The following is a 23,424-nucleotide window of genomic DNA, read 5'->3' as shown; positions in this document are numbered from 1 at the left end:
TGGTTTCCAGCAGTATTTTCGAGTCTGATATAGAGTTAAACAGGTTTTATAGGTGATAGTGATTATGGTTACCAAAATGGAGGACACTACACTTTGATATTTTAGATTACAATGACCAGCCTTGAATTTTGGGTAGGTCTGACTGCATACTTGAACTAGCAAGCTCAAAAAAATTTGTTTGTCAATGTAAAGAGTTATATTTTTTGCTCATTCTTTCATCATGTCATTTTTGTAAATGAGGAATAAATTTGGCCCCACTACTAGACCCTGTGGCACACCACCAATCCCCTTACTTCAACTTAAAAAAACCTACACCATTATAGGTGAAGATAACTTGCTGCATGTGGTTTAATGAAAATTTATTGTCTGCTCAACAACATCTGTGTAGATACCTGTTGCTAAAAGTTTCAATTTTTGCTGTTTATGAGGTACTTTGTCAAAAGCCTTAGATACATCTAGAAGAATTAAGTTTACTGGGATACTGTTGTCAAGATAGCTGGTAGCTCTGTTATATGTCTCAAGAACATTAGTCTCACCCAGTTCTCAGGACTTGAAACTATTCTGGTTAGGATAGAAAATATTGTTTAGGAGAATGGCTGAGAAACAAGGATTTACAATTTGATATAGCGTCTTGACATCAGTTGATATTAGATTTGGGTGGCAGTTCTCAGCATTTGCAGAGAACTGCTTTTGAAAGGAAAGGTGATTACCTTCCTTGACAATTTGTGTTATATGTGTCACTTTCCTTTCTGAGGGGAATTGTAAACTCTTTTGTTTTATAGTGTTTTCTTCTTCTTCTTTTATTAGGAAAAAAAGAGGCTTTCCAGTTGAGACTATTCAGCCATTTTCCTTTTGTTTTGTTTGATGAGATTTGTTGCAGGTGGCTGTTATTTGTCTGTCATGAGATGGCTCAGTTTTGATTGTTGAAAGTCTTGCGGTAGTTCTTTTGGTTTCAGGAACTGGATGATCAAAGCGTGTATTTTAAGTTCAGTAATCTTTGTGCAGGTTAGATGAGCCAGGCTAATGACTGATGGTGGAATTTTGTATTGTTTTAAGTACTTTAACAGTTTAATTTGAAAGATAAGCTATATAGGCATCAGGACATTACATTTAATAGGTAAGAGTCAGTTGTTTCATTTCTTATATTGTAATATCTGCAAAGAGAGACAAAGGGGGTAGACCAGTGAAATTTGAGATGTGATAGGAGAAAGCCTGCAGGTTTAGACCATTTGAGCCACAAGGGATTCAAGAAAAGATTTTGGAGTGGTACATATTAGGGTAAGAAGATAAATTTGTTTTTTTTTTTGTTGATGGGCCTCTGGTAATCTTCATTGAGATATATTTCGTAGGTGTGATAGTATCCTACTTGGCTGGTCAATGTTTAGGAAATTTTTTTCCCTGTGTCCCACCTGTGAATATATATAAATATATATATATATATATATATATATATATATATATATATATATATATATATGTATATGTTTTTAACTACATAAAACTTGCGAATATACAACATTCTTTGCTGTCTCATTGTCTGTGCATATAAATAAATTGTCAGGTTTACTGACTCTTGAACATGCAACATATAATTGTCCATCAGAAAAAAATCCGTGTTCAGATCTATACCTCATTATTCTAATGATTGCCCTTGAGCTTTGTTGATGGTGATTGCTAATCAAACATTCCCTGTGTCCCCGTTGTCATTTATATATCCCCCTGTGCCCCCCGTTGTAGTTGTGTCCCTGTGTCCCAGTCGTCATTTATATTCCCTGTGTCCCAGTTGTCATTTGTGTACTGGTGTCCCAGTTGTCATATGTGTACTGGTGTCCCAGTTTGTAATTTTTCTTTGAGTGTCCCGGTCGTCATTTATATTTATTTATTTATTTATTGATTATTACAATAGCGTTAAGCATTAATGCTTGTTGCAAAAACACAAAAACACAAAATCATAATACTAATCTAAAGTAAATTGGCAACAACAAATTAAACAGCAAAAACTTCTAAATAAAACGACACTACACAACAAAAGCGTCTAAATAAAAAGGCATATTTACTAATGCACTCTTAAAATTTCTAACACTCTCTGCCTCAACAACCTCCAAAGGCAAACCATTCCATGGTCCGGCAACTCTACTAACAAAAGATAATTGACCAATTTTTTTCAGTGGTTTTGGGGGATATAATTTATAATCATGCTGACGAGTAGAGTGATAATGGCTGTCAGAGTTAAGCAGATTCAAGTTTTGCAAGTGCCATATCTAAAGTTACCTCTGAGTCTCAGTGGCCAAATTTCCCAAGTCTGGTGTCCTCTTGTCGAAATACTTCTGTGTTCTTTCAAGCAATGTTGACTGTCTGAAAAATAAGCTTATTGAATCCAAAGTGCTTCTTAAGGAAGAAGCAGCAGATGTTGTGGGTTTGGTTGAACTGTTACCAAAACATAGTTTATTTGCAGTAACTGAAACATCACTACAGATCTTGGGATATCAGCTATTTAGCAACTTTGAGCACCCAAATTGTTGAAGAGGAGTTGGTGTTTATGTAAGAGACAGTATCCAGGTTAGTGTTGGAAATCCTTGTATGCTTGATATATCTTTGATTGAAAGTGTATGGCTTGATATCTATATTGCTAATAAAAAATAGTGTCTTATGTGTGTCTATTGAAGTCCAAGTGCTCATTCCCTTGAAGATTGTGAATTGGCCCTCAAAACTAACTTTGATAAAATGGCATTTTCAATATCCCTTCCTAGCTTGTCTGAGTTAATAATCACTGGAGATTTTAATTTTCCTGTAATTGAGGGGGTTGAAGAAAATGGACGTTCTTTGTCTAATAGTAGAGACTCGTCTTTTTTATCTTGGCTATCAAATGCCTCATCAGACTATTTATAAGCATACACATCATAGAGCTAATCAGAATCCCTTGCTGTTAGACCTCATCATATTGCATTACCCTGATTCCCTCTTTCGAAATGATTATTTACTTCCAATTGCTAGTAGCAACCACCTAGTTATTCTGTCTGCGCTGTCCCTAAATAGTTGCCCTCAGACTTTCACCAACTATAGAGCAACACAGCAGGAACTTACATCAGCAAACTGGTCAATGCTTATCACCAGTGATAAACTCTCATCAGTGATAAAAAAAAACTCTCCTTGCTCTTGAAAAGAAACACTCCAGGGTTATTTTTAGAAAACAACCTAAAACACTGCCCTTTCTCACTGAGGAAAGTTAAGAAGGTGATCAACTAGAAACCTAGTGCTTGGAAACAGTATATGAAGAAGAGGAACCAGGAGACTCTGTCTATTTACAAGGCAACACAGAAATGTGTAACAGATTATGTCAAAAAATTGAAATCTGCTTATAAGAAAAAATTAGCTTCTGACATCAAGTTAAACCTAAAGTCTTTCTGGTGACATGTCTCTGCTAAAAACCCAAATCATCATGCTATTCCTGATCTTTTTGACCACAGTGTACTACACTCATCTCCAATAGATTAGGCTGACCTTCTAAATGCACAATTTGCTCCTGCCTTCACCCCAAAATTCTGGTACCTCCTCACCAGATTCTCCATCACATAAAGTGCCTTTTCCCGTGCCTGATCTGCCAGTAAGTGAAGTAGTGGTTTCCAATAGCCTTGGTAAGCTTGATGTAAATAAGTCAAAAGGACCAGACAGTGTTCATCCACGTCTTCTTAAGGAGTGTTGAAAAGCTCTTAGTTACCCCATGTGCATGTTGCTCCGGTTATCTCTTCAAAATGGAGAACTACCACATGATTGGAAAACATCTTATATAATCCCAATCCATAATAAGGGACGAAGAGACTGCACAAAATTACTGTGCTATAAGAGTCACTTCTGCAGTTGTTAAGGTGCTTGAGGGACATGTTAACAAACCTCCAATTGAACATCTTGAGGTCAATAACATCTTCTCCACATCACAACATGGATTCAGGTCTGGTAGATCTGTGGATACTAACCTCATCCAAACATATGAATTAGTGATTACACTGCATGATAAGGGCCTTTCTGTCAACATGATTCTTCCTGATGTTTTCAAAGCATTTGACAAGGTTCGTCATGAATTCTTCATGATCAAACTGAAGGCTGCAAGTGTCAATGAAGGTGTTGTACAGTGGATTCTGGTCTTCCTCTCTGAAAGATCACTGATTGTCAGAGTTTTTGATTCAAAAGGAACTCCTCATTTCTCTTCTCCCACAACTGTATTAAGTGGCGTGCCCCAGGGCATCATTCTTGGACCAACACTTTTCAACTTCTATGCCAATGATCTACCCACCCTTCTTTCAAATCTAATTATCCTTTATGCTGATGGCTCAAAACTAGTTGGAGAAGCAGCTACTCCCTCTGACCAGCAATAAATTCAAACAGATTTTGACACTCTAGGAAGACGGGCTATCATGTGGCTGCTTGCTTTTAATGTTGACGAATGTCATGTCTTCCATTTTGGCAAACACAACATGCATCATAAGTATTTCCTTCAAGACGACTTCATTTCTGCTGTTTCTGATGAAAGAGATCTTAGTGTTATTGTTTATCACCAATTGAAGTTTAGCATCCATGCTAAGTCTGTTTCATCTTCTGCAAATAAATCCCATGGTATCATAAAAAGAACCATCTCCAGCTGACACCCAAGAGTTTTATGAAGTTATTTTAGGCGGTTGTACAACCGCGTCTGGAGGTCGGAGTGTCATTGGAAGCCCGTTTTTTCTAAAAAGATAAGAGGTTGCTTGAGGATGTCCAGCATTGTGCCACTAAGATGGTTATCAGCATCAATAAATTTCCGTATGAAGAAAGACTACGTCGTTTGAAGCTACCAACACTGACATACCGAAGAAAAATGGGAGATATGATTTTAACAAAAAAAAATCCTTTCTAAAAACATCCTTCCTGGTCTCTTTGCACAGCCCTTGCATTCTGGTACTAGAGGACATTCAATGAAGCTCCCCATGCAGCATTCCACCAGTAAACATAAAAGTCATTTCTTCAGCCAAAGAGTCGTCAATATGTGGAATCAACTGTCTGAGGAAATACTTTCTGCAACTTCAACCAACACATTCAAGTCTCACCTTGATAAGTTATGGCTCTGCCAGGAGTTCCTTTACAATTGGGAATCTGCAGAAGATCAACAACCACAACCTGCACCAAACGATTTTGTTTTTCATCACTGGAGCATCACAAGGATGGAAAATCCTTAAATTGCTCCAAACTGCAATTTAAGGTATATTTAAGGTAATAATTGTACACCATAATCACGACATTTAACTCTGCTGCTGTGATAGAAGGATTATCAAACAGTTTCCCAGCCCTTGCAATATTCAGGGATAAGAGATAAGCCCCAGATGATACGTTTTCATTCATTTTTAACCCCTCAACGTAAATTCGGAATTGCTCTTTATATGTAATATCACTAATTTTAGATTTTTTTTCTGAATCTACTGGATGGGGGTAAGTTTTCTTGTCCAGAATGAGAATTAGTGTTGATTATGGCGAGGATCCAAGTCCATAGATTGTTTTTTGGGGAAATAGACCTGGTTGGCACTGGATATTTCATTTGAATGTTTGTAAATTCATTTGCAATGCCTTTAAACATGGGTGTATTTCTCAACTAGTTATGTAAGCTTTGTGAGCTGTTGGATTCAATTTTGGTTAAATAATAAATCAGAAAGACCTTTCTTCTTTCATTTACTGGTGACAATCCCCTTTCTTGATGCATAAATTGTATAATTACGGGTTTCCTGAGATGAAATTTTAGATGGAATATATCATTTTGTGAAGTTCCAGGTTTTTGCAGTTGAATCTTTGCACAAGCACCATATAAAATGAGCCCATTATCAATTGCAGGTTTTATATGAGATTGATAAAATTGGTTTAATGTATTTACATTATTCACACCCAATATCACAATATCTGTAATTGGGTGTGATTTTATTAATCACACCCAATTACAATATCTACACCCAAGGGTGTAATAATTAGTCTTTTTTGTTATCCAAATTTGGCTATTGTACTTATTTATTGTGAAGGTGGAAATTGAGATTTGGTCAAGTATAAGGCATATATAATTTGTCTGGTTATCCTCTGGGATCACAATGCCATTTAGTGTTTGTTTTGCGTGAATTGTTTTTTGCTTTTAGTGAAAATGCATGAAGAGCTGCAATTCTATTTTGTGATCCATTCTTCTATCATACTGTCTATGCAGACCTCAGTCTAATTTAGGCTGTGTCCACACCATCCACGTAGTGGCAAATGTCTTGCTTGATGCTCATCACTCTCAGGAAAATCGTGCTATTTGAGAATATGATGTGCAACAGGCTTTTTGTTCAATCATTCATTCTTAGTTTATACAAGAATCAGTGAAAGCATGAGTAAATTATACAATTGCTTGATGTTTGAATGATATGTACATTAAACTTCATATACATGTTAAATTGTCCATAAATCAAATCAGGAATGGGCTTCAATAAGAAAGCAATTAAATAGGAAGCTCTTACACCACCAGTTCTATTCAATAATAATTTCTCCTCCATAGTGGCTTCAAGTTGCATACTAAGGTGCATTGGTACATCTAGCTAGCTAACACTAGCTAGGTTTGCAAATTACCATAATAACTTGTCTTGGCTCTACCCAACCCAGATTTAGGATGGTGCCTGTTCTGTATCAAGTTCCCTCATATTCTGTACTGATTGTACCCCTCATCTTCTGCCTGAATTGTATATTACCTGAATAATTTGCCTTGTTTTCTCTTGAGTTAAATTTCAAAATACTAGGAAAATAATATGACTAAATTGGTTTGAGTGTTAACAGGTTCAAACATGAAATCTTTGTATTTAGTTGCAATAGCTTTATCTAGCCCAAGATTTATCTGGGGTAACAAGTGTCATAGCTTCTGAGTTGGTTGATTATCTGTGTTTAATCATGGGCAGTACCAAGCAATTTACTCAAGCTCTTATTGTAAGAAAAATAGAAAAAATGGCAAGTTTACAGAGATTCCACTTCCTAAAATAGGAACTTAAATAGGTTATCACAATCAGGAATTTTGTAATTGCCTCAAATTCTGCATATATTGCAATGAGGAGGTTGTTCTTCAGGTATGTATAGTTTTCAATCCATGTTCTACTTTATACAAGTAACTTTATATGTAATGTGAAAATATTCAGTGCCTAATTCTTTTGCTTGTGTAGAAGAATTACTAGTAAAGTACTGAAATAGTTCTAGAGTCATCTCCAGGAGGCTACACTTACTTAGTGAAATATAGGGGTGAATGTTAATGTTTTCCTGTTGATGATTGAACAGTTGACTCTCAGTAACCTGAAATCCTTGATATCTTAATTATTTTCAGTCCCCTTGGAAACACCTGTCTATGGTGAAGATAAAACCATATTTAACTCAAAATAATTTTACAGTTATATTTTGCTTCTTTAAGTTGAAGTAATCCAAATGATACCTCTTACCTTGAAATTCAGGAGATAAGTTAAATTTAATTTTCAGTTTGCCTCCATTAGTTGAAGTTTGCCTCTGTATCTTGAAGTTTTTTCAGCAGACATCTTTGAGTTAACACCCCAATGTGCATGGTGCAACAAGCTGGTGAATTACACCTACTAAAATGTCTGTCAGTGTAGTCACATCGTTGGATATTACACTTTATTGCAGACTGCATGTTATTTACATTGACAGTGTTGTGATCATTGTACAGCATTTGAATGAAAATGAGTGCAAAGAGACAAATAAAGACATTGATGGTTGGTGAGAAGATAGAGATGACTAAGATGTTGCATGAAAGGAAGTGAGAGAAGAAAGAAATAGCTGCTATTTACAACATCCCAAGCAGTAATCTTTCAACTCTTTTAAAAACCAGTCAGAAATTTAGAATTCAGTCAGTCCTCTGATCCTCTGAGTTTCTTGATGTAGAAGAGTGTGCTTGACTAAATGGTTCAAACAGTATAGAGAAAAGTTCCTTCTGGGGTGTAACTATTAGAGAAAAGTCTGGAAACTTTGCTAAATATCCAGAACATAGTAATTTTGAGGCCACTGATGGTTGGCTCTGTCATTGTGAAAAAAGGCATAATATTACGTTTAAGAAAATCTGTGATGAGAGTGTAACTGGTGACAGTAATGTTTATGATGAGTAGAAGGGCTTGTTATGTGATATTTTGAAAAACTATTACTGTAAAACATTTTTAACACTGATGAAACAGCTGTGTACTTCAAGTTCCTCCCTAATAACACCTATAAATTTAAAGATGATTAATGCCATGGTGACAAATAACAAAGAAATAGTTAGTATTTTACTTGCAACTAATATGACAGGATCAACCTAGTTAAGCCCTTCATTATTGGTAAAGCAAAAAATCCTAGATGCTGCAAATGACTGAAGTCTCTACCTATTGAATACACATCAAATGAATTGGCGTGGTTAAATTATGAGCTTTATTTCTTATGGTATAGTTAGAAAAATTATGGGCAAAAAGATACTCAAAACTCTGCTATTTGTGGACAAGTTCACCCATTCCCATTCCTCCTCTAAAATTGGTTAATTTCAAATTTTGCTGGTCAGAACAAAATCTAAATTACAGCCACTAGATGAAGGGATAACACAAAACTTAAAGGCACTGCACAAAACTGGATTGGTCAGAAAATATATTCTAATATTGAAGATGGAAAGATATGCACTATCAGCCTCTAGATATCACGAGATTTGCCAGAAAATGACGACAGTAGTCAACTGCTTTAAGGCTGTGATTAAGTGAGCTTGAAAACATCGAGCTTCAAAATGGAAGTTAGGCTAGCCTTCTGTCTTTTAATTCTCTAGAGACCGTCGGTTGTCAAAACTTCCGATAGCACCAATTATCAAGTCTTGTGAGAGGTTTTGATAGACAGCTTCCTTTGGCGAGATGCTTCAGCCGAGAAATAATAATATATTTGGCTGCGTCTTGCAAAGCTTGGTTACCGACCAAGGGAAAAGAAAAAATTAGCAAAAGAGCAGTATCATTCTCAAGTACAAAATGCCCATGTATATAAAACTTTGATGGCATGCATAGAGTGCATTTTAAAACTTATCGTTTTTTCCACTTTTTTTCATAGGGATAGGCTATTTAAATTACCTCAGTTGATTAATTTGAAACTAAACACAAAACTTAGTTGAAAGCTTTCTTCGAGGATTCTTAGAAAACCAAAGTTTTCTCACGAATTGAATTAAAGAAAACAAAACTGAAAGTAAGGAGCGACATTAAAACTTAAAACGAACAGAAATTACTTCATATATGAAAGGGACTGCTTCCTCGTGAACGCCCCACTCTTTATGCTAAAGTTTTTTTACTGTTTTAAAACTAGAGTTAAGAGAAAGAGTCGGACTTTAGCGTGAAGAGCGGGGCGATGATGAGGAAGCAGCCCCTTTCATATATGAAGTAATTTCTGTTCGATTTATGTTTTAATGTCACTCCTTACTTTAAGTTAAAAAACACTTGTTTTTATTTAATTTAATTTCTGAATGTTTTTGAATCAATGCATGTTTTGATTTATACTCTCCACAGATGAATAATTAAAACGAAATTTGCATATATTTCTTTTTTTTTGCTAAATGGCTTTCTCATAGTTTTGATCGAATGATTTTAAGAAAAAAAGGAGTGGGGAAGGAGGTCTAGCTGCCCTCCGATTTTTTGGTTACTTAAAAAGGCAACTAGAACTTTTAATTTTTTAACGAATGATTTTATTAGTAAAAATAAATTTTATTAGTTAAAGATATACGTAACTTACAAATTAGCTTACGTAACGAACTTCTGTGTTCTCATATTTTTATTACATATATGAGGGGGTTCACCTCCTCGTCAGTACCTCGCTCTTCACACTAAAGCTTAAATCTTGTCCCAATCTCTTAAGAATGACCCCTGAATCGCAAAAGTCGTAGAATAAATAGTTGAAATTTCTAAAAATACTTTAGTGTAAAGAGCGAGGTATTAGGACGAGGCGAGCCCCTCATATGCGTAATAATTTCTGTTCCTTTTAAGTTTTAATGCTGCTCCTTACTTTCAGTTGAAAAAACTTTGTCAAATTTGTTTTTTCATTGTTTTTTAAATAATGCTAGAAAATCCTGCGCTCCCTTCATGGAAATTTTCATCCCCCATGACAAATTCCTCCATGAAAAGTTCCCCCAAGATATCCCCCTATTCTCAACTCCTGTCCAACCAAATGAAAACGCTCCTGAATACGTCTGTATACTCCCCAATAACCATTACTATATGTAAGCACTGGTCAGTGTTTGTAACTTGTAGCCCCTCCCACGGGGACTGTGGAGGAGTAAGTCGTCCCAAAAAACATAGTTATAAGGATTTTCGACTACGCTGAATAAAATGGATATCTCAGAATTTTGATCCGGTGACTTTGGGAAAATAATTAGCGTTGGACGGGGGCCTAGGCGCCCTCCGATTTTTTTGGTCACTGAAAAAGGACACTAGAAATTTTCATTTCCGTTAGAATGAGCCCTCTCGCAACATTCTAGGACCACTGGGTTGATATGATCACCCCTGAAAAAAAACTATAAAAAAAACAACAAACAAATAAACAAACACGCATCCGTGATCTGCCCTCTGACAAAAAATACAAAATTCCACATTTTTGTAGGAGCTTGAAACTTCTACAGTAGGATTATCTGATACGCTAAATCTGATGGTGTGATTTTCGTTAAGATTCTATGACTTAGGGGTTGTTTCCCCCTATTTTCTAAAATAAAGCAAATTTTCTCAGGCTCGTAACTTTTGATGGGTAAGATTAAACTTGATGAAGCTTATATATTTGAAATCAGCATTAAAATGCAATTCTTTTGATGTAGCTATTGTTATCAAAATTCCATTTTTAGAGTTTTGGTTACTATTGAGCCGGGTCGCTCCTTACTACAGTTCGTTACCACGAACTGTTTATACAGTTGGAGGACAAGCAATATAAACAAAGGTATTTATTTCAAATGATAATACAATTAAGTATGTAAATGCAAAGAAGGATAAAATGTAAGGAAAATGAATTTTCTTTTTAACGGTACTAGATGATTAATCTTATAAGTACGTCTGTCGTACTGGAAGCCCCCGTGGAACTCTGAGATCGACAAGCTCTGGGCTCAAAGCATCCATGAAGAATCCTTTTAGCTTGGGAAAAATCTCTTCGGTCCAAAAGCCTGGATCTCGGTCTATTTTTTTCAATGTAGAAGTCTTTCTGGGTAAAAATCATGAAAAAGCAAGTATCTAGCTGAGCACATTCAAGCTGGCATTCTACTTGGTAAAATTAGTCGTGGCCCCGTTTGAGGTTTACCAGTCCATTCTTTCCAACTTCCATGCAACAGTCCGCCTTAGCCTCTTTTCGGCTCTTTATCCACTCGCCTGTCCCCAAATTTTTCGCAGTTTCTGGACACTTTATTTCCAAAAGTGCTCATTTTCCGCATGGCATAATTACTAAGTAATCTGGACTGGCACCAATGAAGCCATGCTCATGGTGCACAAAAAAACCGCATCGCTCCACTTTAAATCTGGTGGATTCTTCAAACTTTTTTGCAGCTAGCCCGTAAATCATTGCTTTAGTCACTTTTGGTGGCGCATAAAGAAGTTTTTGCACCAAGGGGGTTACAGTCTTTGTCCTTCGCTTGGCTATAGTTCCGGCCCATGAAGCCGTTATTCTGTCCCTGCGTACTGCTGACCAGCTTCCGTCGTCTTCTCCTTGTAGGCGAGTCGCAGCTTCTATTTCTTGAATTTGTTCAGTGCTGAACTCTAGCCGTTGTAAAAAGACACTCTTCATTATTTCGGAATTAACAGCTGCAAGAACAGGGGTTGCTGCGTTTGGCCCATACTTCCCATCAGGTCCATTTACTTTCTTCTGCTGCGGTATTTCATTTCGACAAGTCATTGACTTTCGAGCCCTCTTCTTTAGAGCTCTTAGCCTAGATTTCCTCATTGAAAGTTTTGCCATCTCTCGAGGTGGTATCCTTCCTGTGATCTTTTTAAATATATGAAGCTTTCCTAGCTCTCCTTTACTATATTTAACACCAGAAGCTGCTACTCGAGCATTATATCGACCATTTTGAGTCACGAGGAATTGCTTCCCTCCTATTAATTTTGCAACTATACTCATAAAGTACTCAGCCAAGTTGCTTGTATTATTCCCAATAATTTCTAATGCTTGTAGGAAATGGCAGAGGAATATCATAGAGGGACAATCCGTAAGAGGCACTTTGCTACCTGAGTCTTTACAGAGCCCAGGGCATTTTGTGAAATCACCACTGAAGAAATGGTGAGGAATAGCATTAAGAGCCTCTATTAATTCTTCTGTGCCTTTGCCTTCTTGGCTAATTCGGATGATCGTTGCCCGGGCGTACCCACCTAGCTTTTTAATCATTATTGGAGTTAGCCTTTTCGAGCATTCTTGGCCACCAGTCTTCCTTTTGTTAAGCAATCGCGATGTAAGGCATTTGCTGGCATGATTTACGCATTCCACTTTTTCAATCATCCGTCCGTATGGAACCTTAGGGATCAACTCATAATGCAAGTTGGAGTCTCCATCAGCAATGAACCTCTTGTATTTTGGTTTGTGCATTGTTGGAGCTAAGCGAAATGCCTCTGCTATTATGTCCGCTTCCATTCCTGTTAAAGGTCCATCCCAGTTCAAAAAACACTGGCGAGAGGTTTTTCCGAATTTCTGTAACGGAATTACATAGCACAAAACTTGTTACGGACTCCAATGTGGGGCAGCTTCTTAGAGTAGTATCTAATCACCACACCACATCCAGATAATGCTCTGTAACGAGTCGCGTAGCTTCGCGTGCACCAACTTCCATCAACAATTACAGTTGTCTGCACAAGACCCTCGTGGTCAAACCCTTCTCCAGCTCTCAAAGCTGCCTCTCTTTCTGCTTTTCCATTTTGTAATACATATTCGGCAAGGAGTTGTTCTGTTTTCTCGCAGATTTCGCGCTCGCACTTTGAAAACACTGCAGACGCTGGAATATGTAATCCTAATGTACAAAAAAGCTCTTCAATCTGGGCATGCGTAAATCCAGCATTTCTGGCTCCCAAGACCATCTCACGATTTAAGTTTTGGTCTGTGTCATATGCTTGCGGCGCATTTTTATCTTTTTTTCGTGATGGAGGAGCTTCGGTAAATACTGACTCCTCCTCTTTGCAAGATTCACATCTGAATACATATCTACTTCGGAGTCCTTGTAGATATTCTTTTTCAAACATCATATTTGGGATGTCCTTGTTGTCTTTGCAACTAAAAACATATATATATAGGCACATATAGTTAGGCACAACTAATGTTTATGAAAAGGTAAATATAGAGGATGAGAATTTAATTGAAAAGACTGAAGAAATACTTTTTAAAAATTTTAATATTAAAATAAACGACAATGATAAAAAGTTCCCTTTCCTATATTGGACTGTAAAATTTCATAAGAATCCCCCTAAACCACGGTTTATTGCTGGAGCAGCTAAATGTCCAACCCGCATTGCTGCTACTGACCTCTCTTTAATTTTAAAGGAAATTGTAAATAAACTTAAAACCTATTGTTCTGGTATTAAAAAATTTTCGAATTTTAATCCATATTGGAGTGTTAATAATTCACTGCAGGTGATAGATTCTTTAACAATGGTTTCAGCTAAAAGAATTGAGTCTTTCGATTTTGCGACAATGTATACTAATTTATCACTCAATTTAGTGTTAGATAATTTAAAAACTGTTATAAAGAAATCTTTCCTCTTATCTAGTAAAAGGTTCTTAAAAATAGACAGTTATAATAAAAAAGCCATATGGACAAACTGCTTTAATACTACAGTTAACTTGAGATGTTACAGCTTGGATATGATTTTTGAGTTATTGGAATTTGTTTTATACAATACTTATATAAGATTTGGGGGTGATTTGTACAAGCAAATTATGGGAATTCCCATGGGGGAGAATGCCAGCCCATTTATAGCTGACTTGTTTTTAAGTCAACTAGAATATAAATATATGATGGATAAGAATAATCCAATTAATTTAAAACATGCTTTGTCAAATAATAAAAGATATTTAGATGATATTTTGGTCTTAAATTGTAAGGATTTCATTGATATTTCTAAAAATATATATCCATCAGAGCTTATTCTTGAGCCTAGTCATGGCGCTGGTCATGAAGATCATTTCTTAGATTTAAATATTAATATTTGTGATAATAATAAATTAAGTTTTAAAATGTATAATAAAACGGATGATTTTGATTTTGAAGTGATTAGTTTCCCATTCCCTGAAAGTAATATACACTCAAATATCACATATTCAGCGTTTTTCTCACAGTTACTTCGTTATGCAAGGATTTGTAGTAATTATATTGATTTTAAAAATAGATGTAAAATCTTAAGCCAAAAATTGATATCAAGAGGTTTTTCTGCAAATAAATTAACTTGGCAATTTAAAAAATTTAGTTTTCATTATAACGAACTTTTAAATAAATATCAAAAGAATTATCTAGAAATACTTAAAGAAATTTTTGACTAATTTCGGAGGTTCGAGAAATGTTGTCACAGCGCCATTTATTTTGAATTGTGTTTCTATTTGAGCGGAATTTTTAAAAAATTAGCCACATGGTAAAGATGAATTATATAATTGTTTAGTTCATTCAGGTTTTTTGCAATGTGTTAATATTTGTGATTTGGTAAAATTTATAATATTTAGTTTACCTATTGTTGCTAAAGGGAGGGATATATTAACAGGATAAGCTTGTTTTGGTTTTACTTGGTTGTTTTACATTTGCTGTTTTTTTTCATAGACATGTATTTTGGGGGTGATACCTGACGCGGGGATGCCATGGATATTCTGTGGTAGCCACAACACTGTGCTGGGTAGAGAATTTAGAGTGGCGAAACCCTATATAGGCCAGTGTATTCTCCTGATGAGCCCTTATGTTGGGTGTTGCCTCTGAATTATTTGTCTATATTATTTTTTCTATGGTTTGGTAAATGACGACTTATACTTATTGACGACATGACTGCCTGTCCATGGATTATTCTTTATGGTTGATTGTGTGTGGCTATGCTGTTTGACCTATGTGATTGTATGGATGAGTAGGGTTAAGGCCTCATTCAAGTGCTGGTCTATATTAATCACTAATTTAGGAAAACAGTCTTCCTTTTCTCCTTCTGTCTCCTTTTTTTTTTTTTTTTTTTTTTTTTTTTTTTTTTTTTTTTTTTTTTTTTTTTGTGTTTGTGCTGTAGCATTGGTGATTTCTCTTTTCATGATATATATATATATATATATATATATATATATATATATATATATATATATATATATACATATATATATATATATATATATATATATATATATATATATATATATATATATATATATATATATATATATATATATATATATATATATATATATATATATATATATATATATATATATATATATATATATATATATATATTTAATAAAATAAAATGAATGGGACTTTTCCAAAAGTTTTAGACTGAAGAACTTGCCAACATGTAGACCCTTTCCCAGGATTTCATATTCAGGGGGGGGGGGGATTCAAACAAATGTCCTGGAATCGTAAAGGCCCTGGGTCGTCATGCTTCTAAACCGATCCGTCGTTCGATCAACATTTGTGCGTTTTGACGATTATAGAGGCGTTGAAATATTTCAAATTGTGTGTCGAAACACGCGCTCCGACATTTCAAATTACTGAATAATGGAAATACGCCACCGACTCAAGGACCTTTGTTGTCACAAGTGTCGTTAATCCCAAGAAAGAAAAGGATTCACAAATCAAAAATTATAAGCAATGACACAAAGTCGCCAATGCCGCTCCACTGCGAATTTTTTAAGATGTTATTTATAACGAGTGGAAATTGAAGGACACAAGCTTCAAAAAATTACTCAAAAACGAAAAAATAAAAAACGGAAGAAGTTCGCAGGTGATAAGCGAACGGCTCGACAAAAGAGACTAAAAACGCAGTTACTTATTTGTAAATAAGGTAATAATTTACCTAATAAATTAGTTTAATTAGTAATAAATAATTATTAATTACTTAATAAATAAGGTAAATTTACCTGACGGACAAATTTTTGCGAAGGTATCATCAATGTGAATTGCAGCAATGTGAAGTTGGAATGACGAGCCTGCCACTTCGTCAAAATTAAAAAAAAAATAACCCCGAAGATTGTCGCACTGACAAATTACTATTTTTATTTTTTTAAATGTATCAAATAATCTTTTTCAGCGATCGCTAGAGATGGGTTCTGTGCGTTTACTTAAATGCTGTCTCTGGTTACATATAAATTTTTGTGTTAATACTGATAAGGGGAAATGCTGAACTATTCCGTCATCACCGAGTCAAAATTCAAGCAAGGAGTTGCAATTTATTTCTCCGTTTGTTGTTGTACTCTCAATATGGATTTCACTTTTCATTTTTGTGTGCGGCCTAGTACTTTCCTATTTGCCACCGTACTTTCCAGATTGGCTTCTATGCTGGGGTCACATCAAAGCCCATGAATTATCGATTTTTTCTTTGTTTGAAAAATTTTGAATCTTTGAAAAGTTTATCAAGACCCAGAAGAAAAATCTTTCGCGGATTTTTAAAAACATTTAAAATAAAAACGCATAAGAATTCGGCTTAAGAAATAGAGTAGAAAATAAAGCTCGCCTCTGCTTCCAAACTTTAGTCTCCAGATCGCGCATGAAAAATGCAGGATCAAAAATCCGTCGACAATCCTTCAATTCGTCGCAATCCAAGTTTCTACCACCAGTCACGATCCGGTAGGGCAACGGGGAAGAAGCTACAGGGTTCTGCTCCACCTCAAGGGTTTTCGCTTGACCTAAATCTCTTAACTTGTCTAGTTCTTCGGCGTACCGCATTATTAGGTATTTTGGATATTTGCATCTACCAAGCTCCGAATACTTTTTACAAAGGCGCTGTCTATGTGTGGTAACACTTTTAAGATGTATACCTCACTTTGATTTAATTTTCCCCATGATTTCGGCTTTGTGTGCACAACTTTACTGAAGGCTCCTGACTGTTTCTCATTTCTAGGTTTCTTCATTGCATTGAAATAATTTATGAAAGTTTCAGACTCTATTAACAAGCAGCTGATTATACCAACTTGTCATTTTGGTCTCTAGGGGATATTGTCGGCAATCTGAACCGATTCTTTCTGACAACCGACTTGTAAAAATTTCAGGTAGCTGAAAATATTCTATGGGACTGTTAGAAAACAAGAAAATACATCGAAAAATGGTTCCAATCATCTCGCAGGTTATTGTCTTCTGCTCATGATAGTGCCGATTTTGTTCTAAAAGCAATATGCTTCATAGAATACACTTGTGAAAAAGACCTAGACATTTTCTAAGATTTCTAAGCAATTAGAGGAAATAGAGCAAAATCCTTGCAAACATTTTGAAGCATCTTCAAGAAGCTATGGCCCAATTTTAAAAGCGGCATCTTCCGCCAATGAATACTTGAGTACATTTTAAATATAAATTTTCAATTTAACATCGGATTTTCGAGTTCCATCAGTTCACTTAATCACGGTCTTAAGTTGTGCAGATTTGTACTGCCAGACAATCAAGCTGAAACCTAAAATTGGGTGCAAGTGGAAGAAGAACTAGAAGTTGAAACTGGAATGGAACTACCAACGTTAATATAGAGGCTGAGTGGAATGAAGTGACTGCAATTCTCATCAGACAAGACACCAACATTTGAAGAATTTACATTTGTTGACGAGGGGGTAGAAGTAACTGGCACATAACTAAAAGAATTTTTAATTATAAAAAAATATTCTGTTAAAAGAATAATTAAATGTAATTATTAAAAGAATATGTAAACTTTTCACATTTTCAAAAATTTTTCTACATTCTCTGCTATATGGCAAACTAAAGTATTCCTATTGGTGTGCCTCTTCTACATCTATGTACATAAATGACTTTCTGTCTGTTTTTTGCGTAAAAAAAAAACAAGGTTAACTGTCAAAACTAGAAACCACAACATTTTTCATAGTAATTTTAGTTTTTGAACCATATTCATGATTAACATGACCTACTACCTATATACATTCGCTGAAAAAAGATAGAAAAAAAAAACATGTTAAAAAATGGCATTATGCAAGGACCAAAGGCCCAAGCTGCCAACCATAGGAAGTAGAGCAAGGCAACATGTCTACTGTGGGCTTTTCAGGCCTTTTGCTAGATAAAGAACTAGCGTGACTTGTTCTGTCTGTAGTTCTCCACAATACGACAAAGAATATTCTGATATACTTCTATAGTAGTAGTAGTTGTAGTACCGTTTCTAACACACCCAACATTGTCTTTTACCTTCTGTATATGAGAACTTACAATATTTCTTTCTTATCATTTGAAGAAAAAGCGACGATAACAGTCGATTTGGAAAAACCCTTAATTCCAATTACAAAAAATAAAAATTAATGAACAGCACATTCTTCTGCAAAGTAATATGCAACTCTGTCAATTTGTGGATACATTGCTATGGATTTGTGGAACTCTCAGTCTATGATTAGGATATGCTGCATTCAAACCTGTTAAAACACTTTTTTTAAATAAGTCATTTTTGAACGAATGAGCAAGTGATGAAAGTAAATAATTGTTTGGATTAGAAATACACTTAAGCTTGTTTCAGATTTTCTGAACTCAGGTCTAGCACCCTGCAAAATCTTCAGTTGAATTTAATGGTAAATTGAAACCCAAGCACCTATAACAAAAAGGCAAGCATAAGAAAACTAAAAGGCAAGCATAAGCAAAGCAAGCATATAACATAACACTGCAATAAACACAGATGCGAGCATGCATGGCAGGATTCTTCATCCTCTTTCCTTCGTTGGGATTATAGGTTGAACCTCTTTGGTTCATCTACGTGTTTGCCGGAACGCGTGGTGCGTAAAGTCGGGGCTCCAGTTGGTAGGTTGGATTGGACTGGGGATCGCAGGGGAGGTATTGTGGCTCTCGCATCATCTGGCGGAGTGGTAAATCTCCCTGCAGGTGTAGCTGCGGGCAGAGGTGGCATTGGGCCTGGCATTGGGCTTGTAGGTGAGCAATGCGATGTTCCCAGCCCGGTGGCTGATGGTGGTGAAGGCGCCTGTTGTGCCTGCATGTCGCTTTGCTGGTCTATGTGCTCAGAATCAAGGTATATGGGTGAGTATTGGTTTGCCTCTCTAAGATGTCGCCTGTTGCGCCTCTACGTCTTTCCGTTCTCTGTTTGGATGATGTAAGACCTTGGGGTATATTCCTGTTTCTGCAATACCACTTTCTGCCACCTAACATTTTCATCCAGTTTTGACCATTGAGTAGTGCTTTCGGATCTTTTGACTTTTTTTTGTATGACTTCTCCTGTTGTTTCTGCTGTCTCTCTCTGGTTTTCTGGAATGTCGACCGTGGAACAACTTTTGATTCTAGGCGTCTGGGAAGTATTGGTAGTACAGATCGTAGTTGTCGACTCATCAGCAACTGAGCTGGGGAAGCCAGTCCATCCACCGGCGTGTTCTGGTACTCTAGCATAGCCAGATATGGGTCTGATTGGTGTTCTACAGCTTTGGCTATGATTCGTTTCGCTGTCTGTACTGACTTCTTGCTGAATCCATTAGACTGGGGATACTTGGGGTTGGATGTTTTATGGACGAAGCTCCATCTATCCATGAAATCTTTGAATTCTTTTGATGAAAACTGGGGGCCATTGTCTGATGTAACGGTCTTCAGAATGCTGTATCTGGCAAAATGGGCTTTAAGTTTGGTAATCACTTGCTGTGACGTGCTGGTAGTGAGCTTGTCTACTTTAATGAATCTACTGTAGTAGTCGGCAGTAATAAGATATTCGATTCCCATGAATTCAAAGATGTCAGTTCCTACATGTTCGAATGGGTATGTTGGAATTGGAGAGGCTATCATGCTTTCTCTGGCTTGGTTGTGTGCCATGGAAGCGCATCTATTACAGCTTCCAATCATGTTCTCAATGTCTTTGGTAATGTTAGACCAGAATACAACCATCCTTGCTCGTTCTTTGGTTTTGACCATGCCCAGATGTGAAGCGTGTAATTGCTCCAGTATGTCCCTTTGCAATGTGGCAGGGATTAATATTTGGGTCATCCTTCAGGATAAGGCCATCTAGGTAAGTTAGCTTGTTGCGATGGTCCCAGTACTTGAGGATAGAAGTACTGCATTCATGACGATGATATGGCCATCCAGCTGTGATGGTTTTGACAAGTAGCTGCAGGTCTCTGTCACTACTTGTTTGTTCTGCAATTTGCTCGATTTTGCTATCTCGAATATCTTGAATCGGACTTAAGGAAGCTGAGTTCTGCAAATTCAGAGTCGTGTTCGTGTCAGGATCTGTTTTGGGTAAGTGCAATCTCGACAGGGCATCTGCAACTGGAATTTCTGATCCTGGGCGGTATATTTCTTGTGTGTCATAATTCTTGATTGCTATCATCATTCTTTGTAGTCTTGGCGGAGCTTTAGATATGGGTTTCTTTAATATTAGATTCCAATGGTTTGTGCTCACTAGTTGTCGTGACTGTCCTTCCATAGACATACTGGTGGAAGTGTTTGCAGGGGTATGTTACGGCCAGCATTTCTTTCTCTATTTGTGAGTGTCGCTCTTCTGCTTTGCTGAGGGACCGTGATCCACATGCTACTGTCTTCTCATCTACAACTAACTGGGCTCCCAGCCCATGCTCTGAAGGATCTACTATGATTTCTATGTGCTTGTTTGTATGGTCAAAGTACGCAAGGTTCTTGCAGATAGATGATTGGATTTGTTTATAGAAATACACTTAGGCTTATTTCGGATTTTCTGATTTCAGGTCTAGCACCCCTTACTAGTTATGAAGCTATTACTTAATAATGTATTTAAGGCCCTAGCTAAAGTATTAAGATTCACTTTTCTTAGTTCATTGTCTTGCAGTGTTTGTGATTTGTTCTGCTGGAAAGTTAATAGTTTAATTTTCCTTGTGTGGGATACTTTGTGATCATCATCATGCACCGGCTCACAGTAAGAGTAGTGAATGTCAATGATTTTTTTTCTAAGGGGCAGGAGAGCGGAGTTAAACCTAACAAAAAGTAACATTTTATGCTTCCATGTTGGAATCTTGTCAAGGATAGTTCCCTGGATAAATTTAGGACCCTTTCGACCTCTGAGAAAAGATCTAAAGGGTTTAAGAAAATAAGACAGTCCTTTCCCCACACCTAGAAAAATTCTTGATTGTGTTTATCCCTTAACCCCTTTCTTCCGATCACTTCTGAAGATAGGGCTTTTTGTGTCCGTTTGTAGACATGCTTTTAGTAGCTAGTTTTTAAAAGCCTTGGCTGCAATTATTGGTGAAAAAGAAACTGAATGTTGCAGAATATGGATGCTGATGCTGAATTAAGAATTTAAATCTCCTCACATTGGAAGATTTTGTATTTGTATTCACTAACTTTATATACTTTTCCAGCATATCATGAAACCTAGAAAATAGAGAAATTATATGGGCAATATGAAAAACTTTTCTGCTTCTCTCAGAAGATTTTCGTCTTGTGCTGAAAAAACTGATGACTTTTCTTTGCAAGGACTTTTGAAGGCAACAAGACAGAAATTATCATGGGAAATTAAAACTTGTCGATACCAACCATGGATTAAAGACCCTAGAGTTGCTGGTATGTTTAGAATGTCCTTTTTTGTATTTTATATTACCATTTCTATTTATATTACTATAATTATCTGTGCACATGCTATAAAATTTGCAATTTGACATCTTTCATCCACTCAAAAATAGAAAAAAGTTTATAAGGGAAAGTAAAGAACTACCTTCAATTTTACAACAGACATACATTTTTTGACTGCAGACATACATTTGGGAGCTGCCATACTAAATCCTGATGCCATGTCACTATGAGGTAACGCAAGCAGGTTTTCCCTTATAAGATTAGAGGCGGAGGGAGGAGTTTGTGACATAGCAGAAAAACGAGTTACTCCAACCTTTCATATTCAGTCCATCTCCGTCTGGACGTGTGTCAAGGCTAGGTCCTTTAACGAGTTTGCCTAGCCAGGGCCATTGAAAATGTATTAGTCCTTGACCTATACTAGTGAGAACCATAACTTATCCTGAAGCCATAACAATTTTAATTATTTAAGAACATAAAAATTAGGATTTGTATAATTACAACGTTAAAAACCAACTATTGCATTGACTATTGTAAATGACAAATTAAAACACTTTGAATTGGACTGTGGTGCAGATTTGTTCAGGCAGGAAGAATAGGGTGCATAGGCAGGGAGTAGAACTCATGAATAAGGAAGCTGCTTAGTCTTATTTAGGTTGGGAAGTTTTTAATTACAGGGTTCTAGTTGTTCATTTCACAACTGAAAATGAAAGGCACCAGTCATAGTAGTGTATGTCCCTGTAGAACCGACTAATGGAGAGGGTAGTGACCTAGATGAATTTTTCCTACCGTTGCTGAAACCAATAGATATAATACCTGGTAGAAATATACATTTTTATTATAGGATTTTTCTACCTGGACTAGTAAGTATAGGGATAGATGGTATCGTGGCCTAGGTAAATTTGATCTAAGAAACAAAAATAGTAACGGTTCTAGACTGCCACAATTTTGTAGGTATGACAATCTAGTTTTAACCAAAGGAGTATGTGGTCATAAAATTGCCCATAAGCTAATATGGTACTTCTATGATGGTAATATGACCAACCTTATTGATCATGATTTTGTAAATTGAATACTGGCAGGGTTGGTACAAGATACTAGGATGTATTAGATTGCTGCTATTGACTTTAAAAGCAAAGTTTACTATCCACTAGTGTCTAAAATCAATCTAAAGCTGAAATTTAGAAAGGATAACAGCCTTTGAAATTTGACAATGTAGAAGACGGACGGGATAGTTTTAGGAAAATAGTTTGTGAAGTAGCAGATGGTGTCTGAGGTAGGAAGGCTAAAGACACAGTTAGAAATTATATAAAAAACATTGAAAGTTTAGTAGAGAAGAGGGGGTTTATGTAAAAAGTATTTGACTGCTGGATCATATAAGAATAAGAGAAATGGAAGGGAAGTTGAGAAAGCGTTAAAATGTGAATCAATGAGTTGTGAAGTTGATAAAAATGCTAAATATATGGAAGCTGCAGCTTGGCGACAAAATAGTAAAATATTATATTAGGATGTTCAGAAATTTAGAGGGAATTGTCAGTCTGACCTTGTTACTCGTAGAAAAGGAGCCTAGTTTAGTGACAAGGAAAGTATTAAAAAGAGATAAGGAGAACATTTTGAGGATTTTTTAAATCGTGCTACAGGAAGTGATATAGAAAAGAACGAGACAGTTTTGACAATCTGTGATGTGAAAGAAGATTTCTTTGATGGGAAAAAATTGCTTAGTATGATGATACTTTTTA

At 36.1% G+C, this 23,424-nt stretch overlaps 1 protein-coding gene across 3 annotated transcripts in view; it reads left to right on the top strand.

Annotated features, from left to right (window-relative positions):
- LOC136027591 (uncharacterized) overlaps positions 1 to 23,424 on the top strand; it is a 72,579-nt gene that overhangs the window by 2,346 nt on the left and 46,809 nt on the right. For 2 of the 3 annotated variants that reach the window (XM_065704983.1, XM_065704981.1), the window contains 2 exons: positions 2,456 to 2,559; positions 21,478 to 21,679. In XM_065704983.1, the coding sequence (XP_065561055.1) occupies positions 21,511 to 21,679 (169 nt within the window). In that variant the 5' untranslated portion in view covers positions 2,456 to 2,559; positions 21,478 to 21,510. Of the gene's footprint in view, positions 1 to 2,455; positions 2,560 to 21,477; positions 21,680 to 23,424 lie in introns of those variants that run through there. The other variant, XM_065704982.1, reaches the window with a different exon arrangement.

The sequence above is a fragment of the Artemia franciscana genome, chromosome 5, assembly GCF_032884065.1.
Source record: "Artemia franciscana chromosome 5, ASM3288406v1, whole genome shotgun sequence".
In the NCBI taxonomy this organism is placed as follows: Eukaryota; Metazoa; Arthropoda; class Branchiopoda; order Anostraca; family Artemiidae; genus Artemia; species Artemia franciscana.
This window is presented reverse-complemented; position numbering and strand designations above follow the sequence as displayed.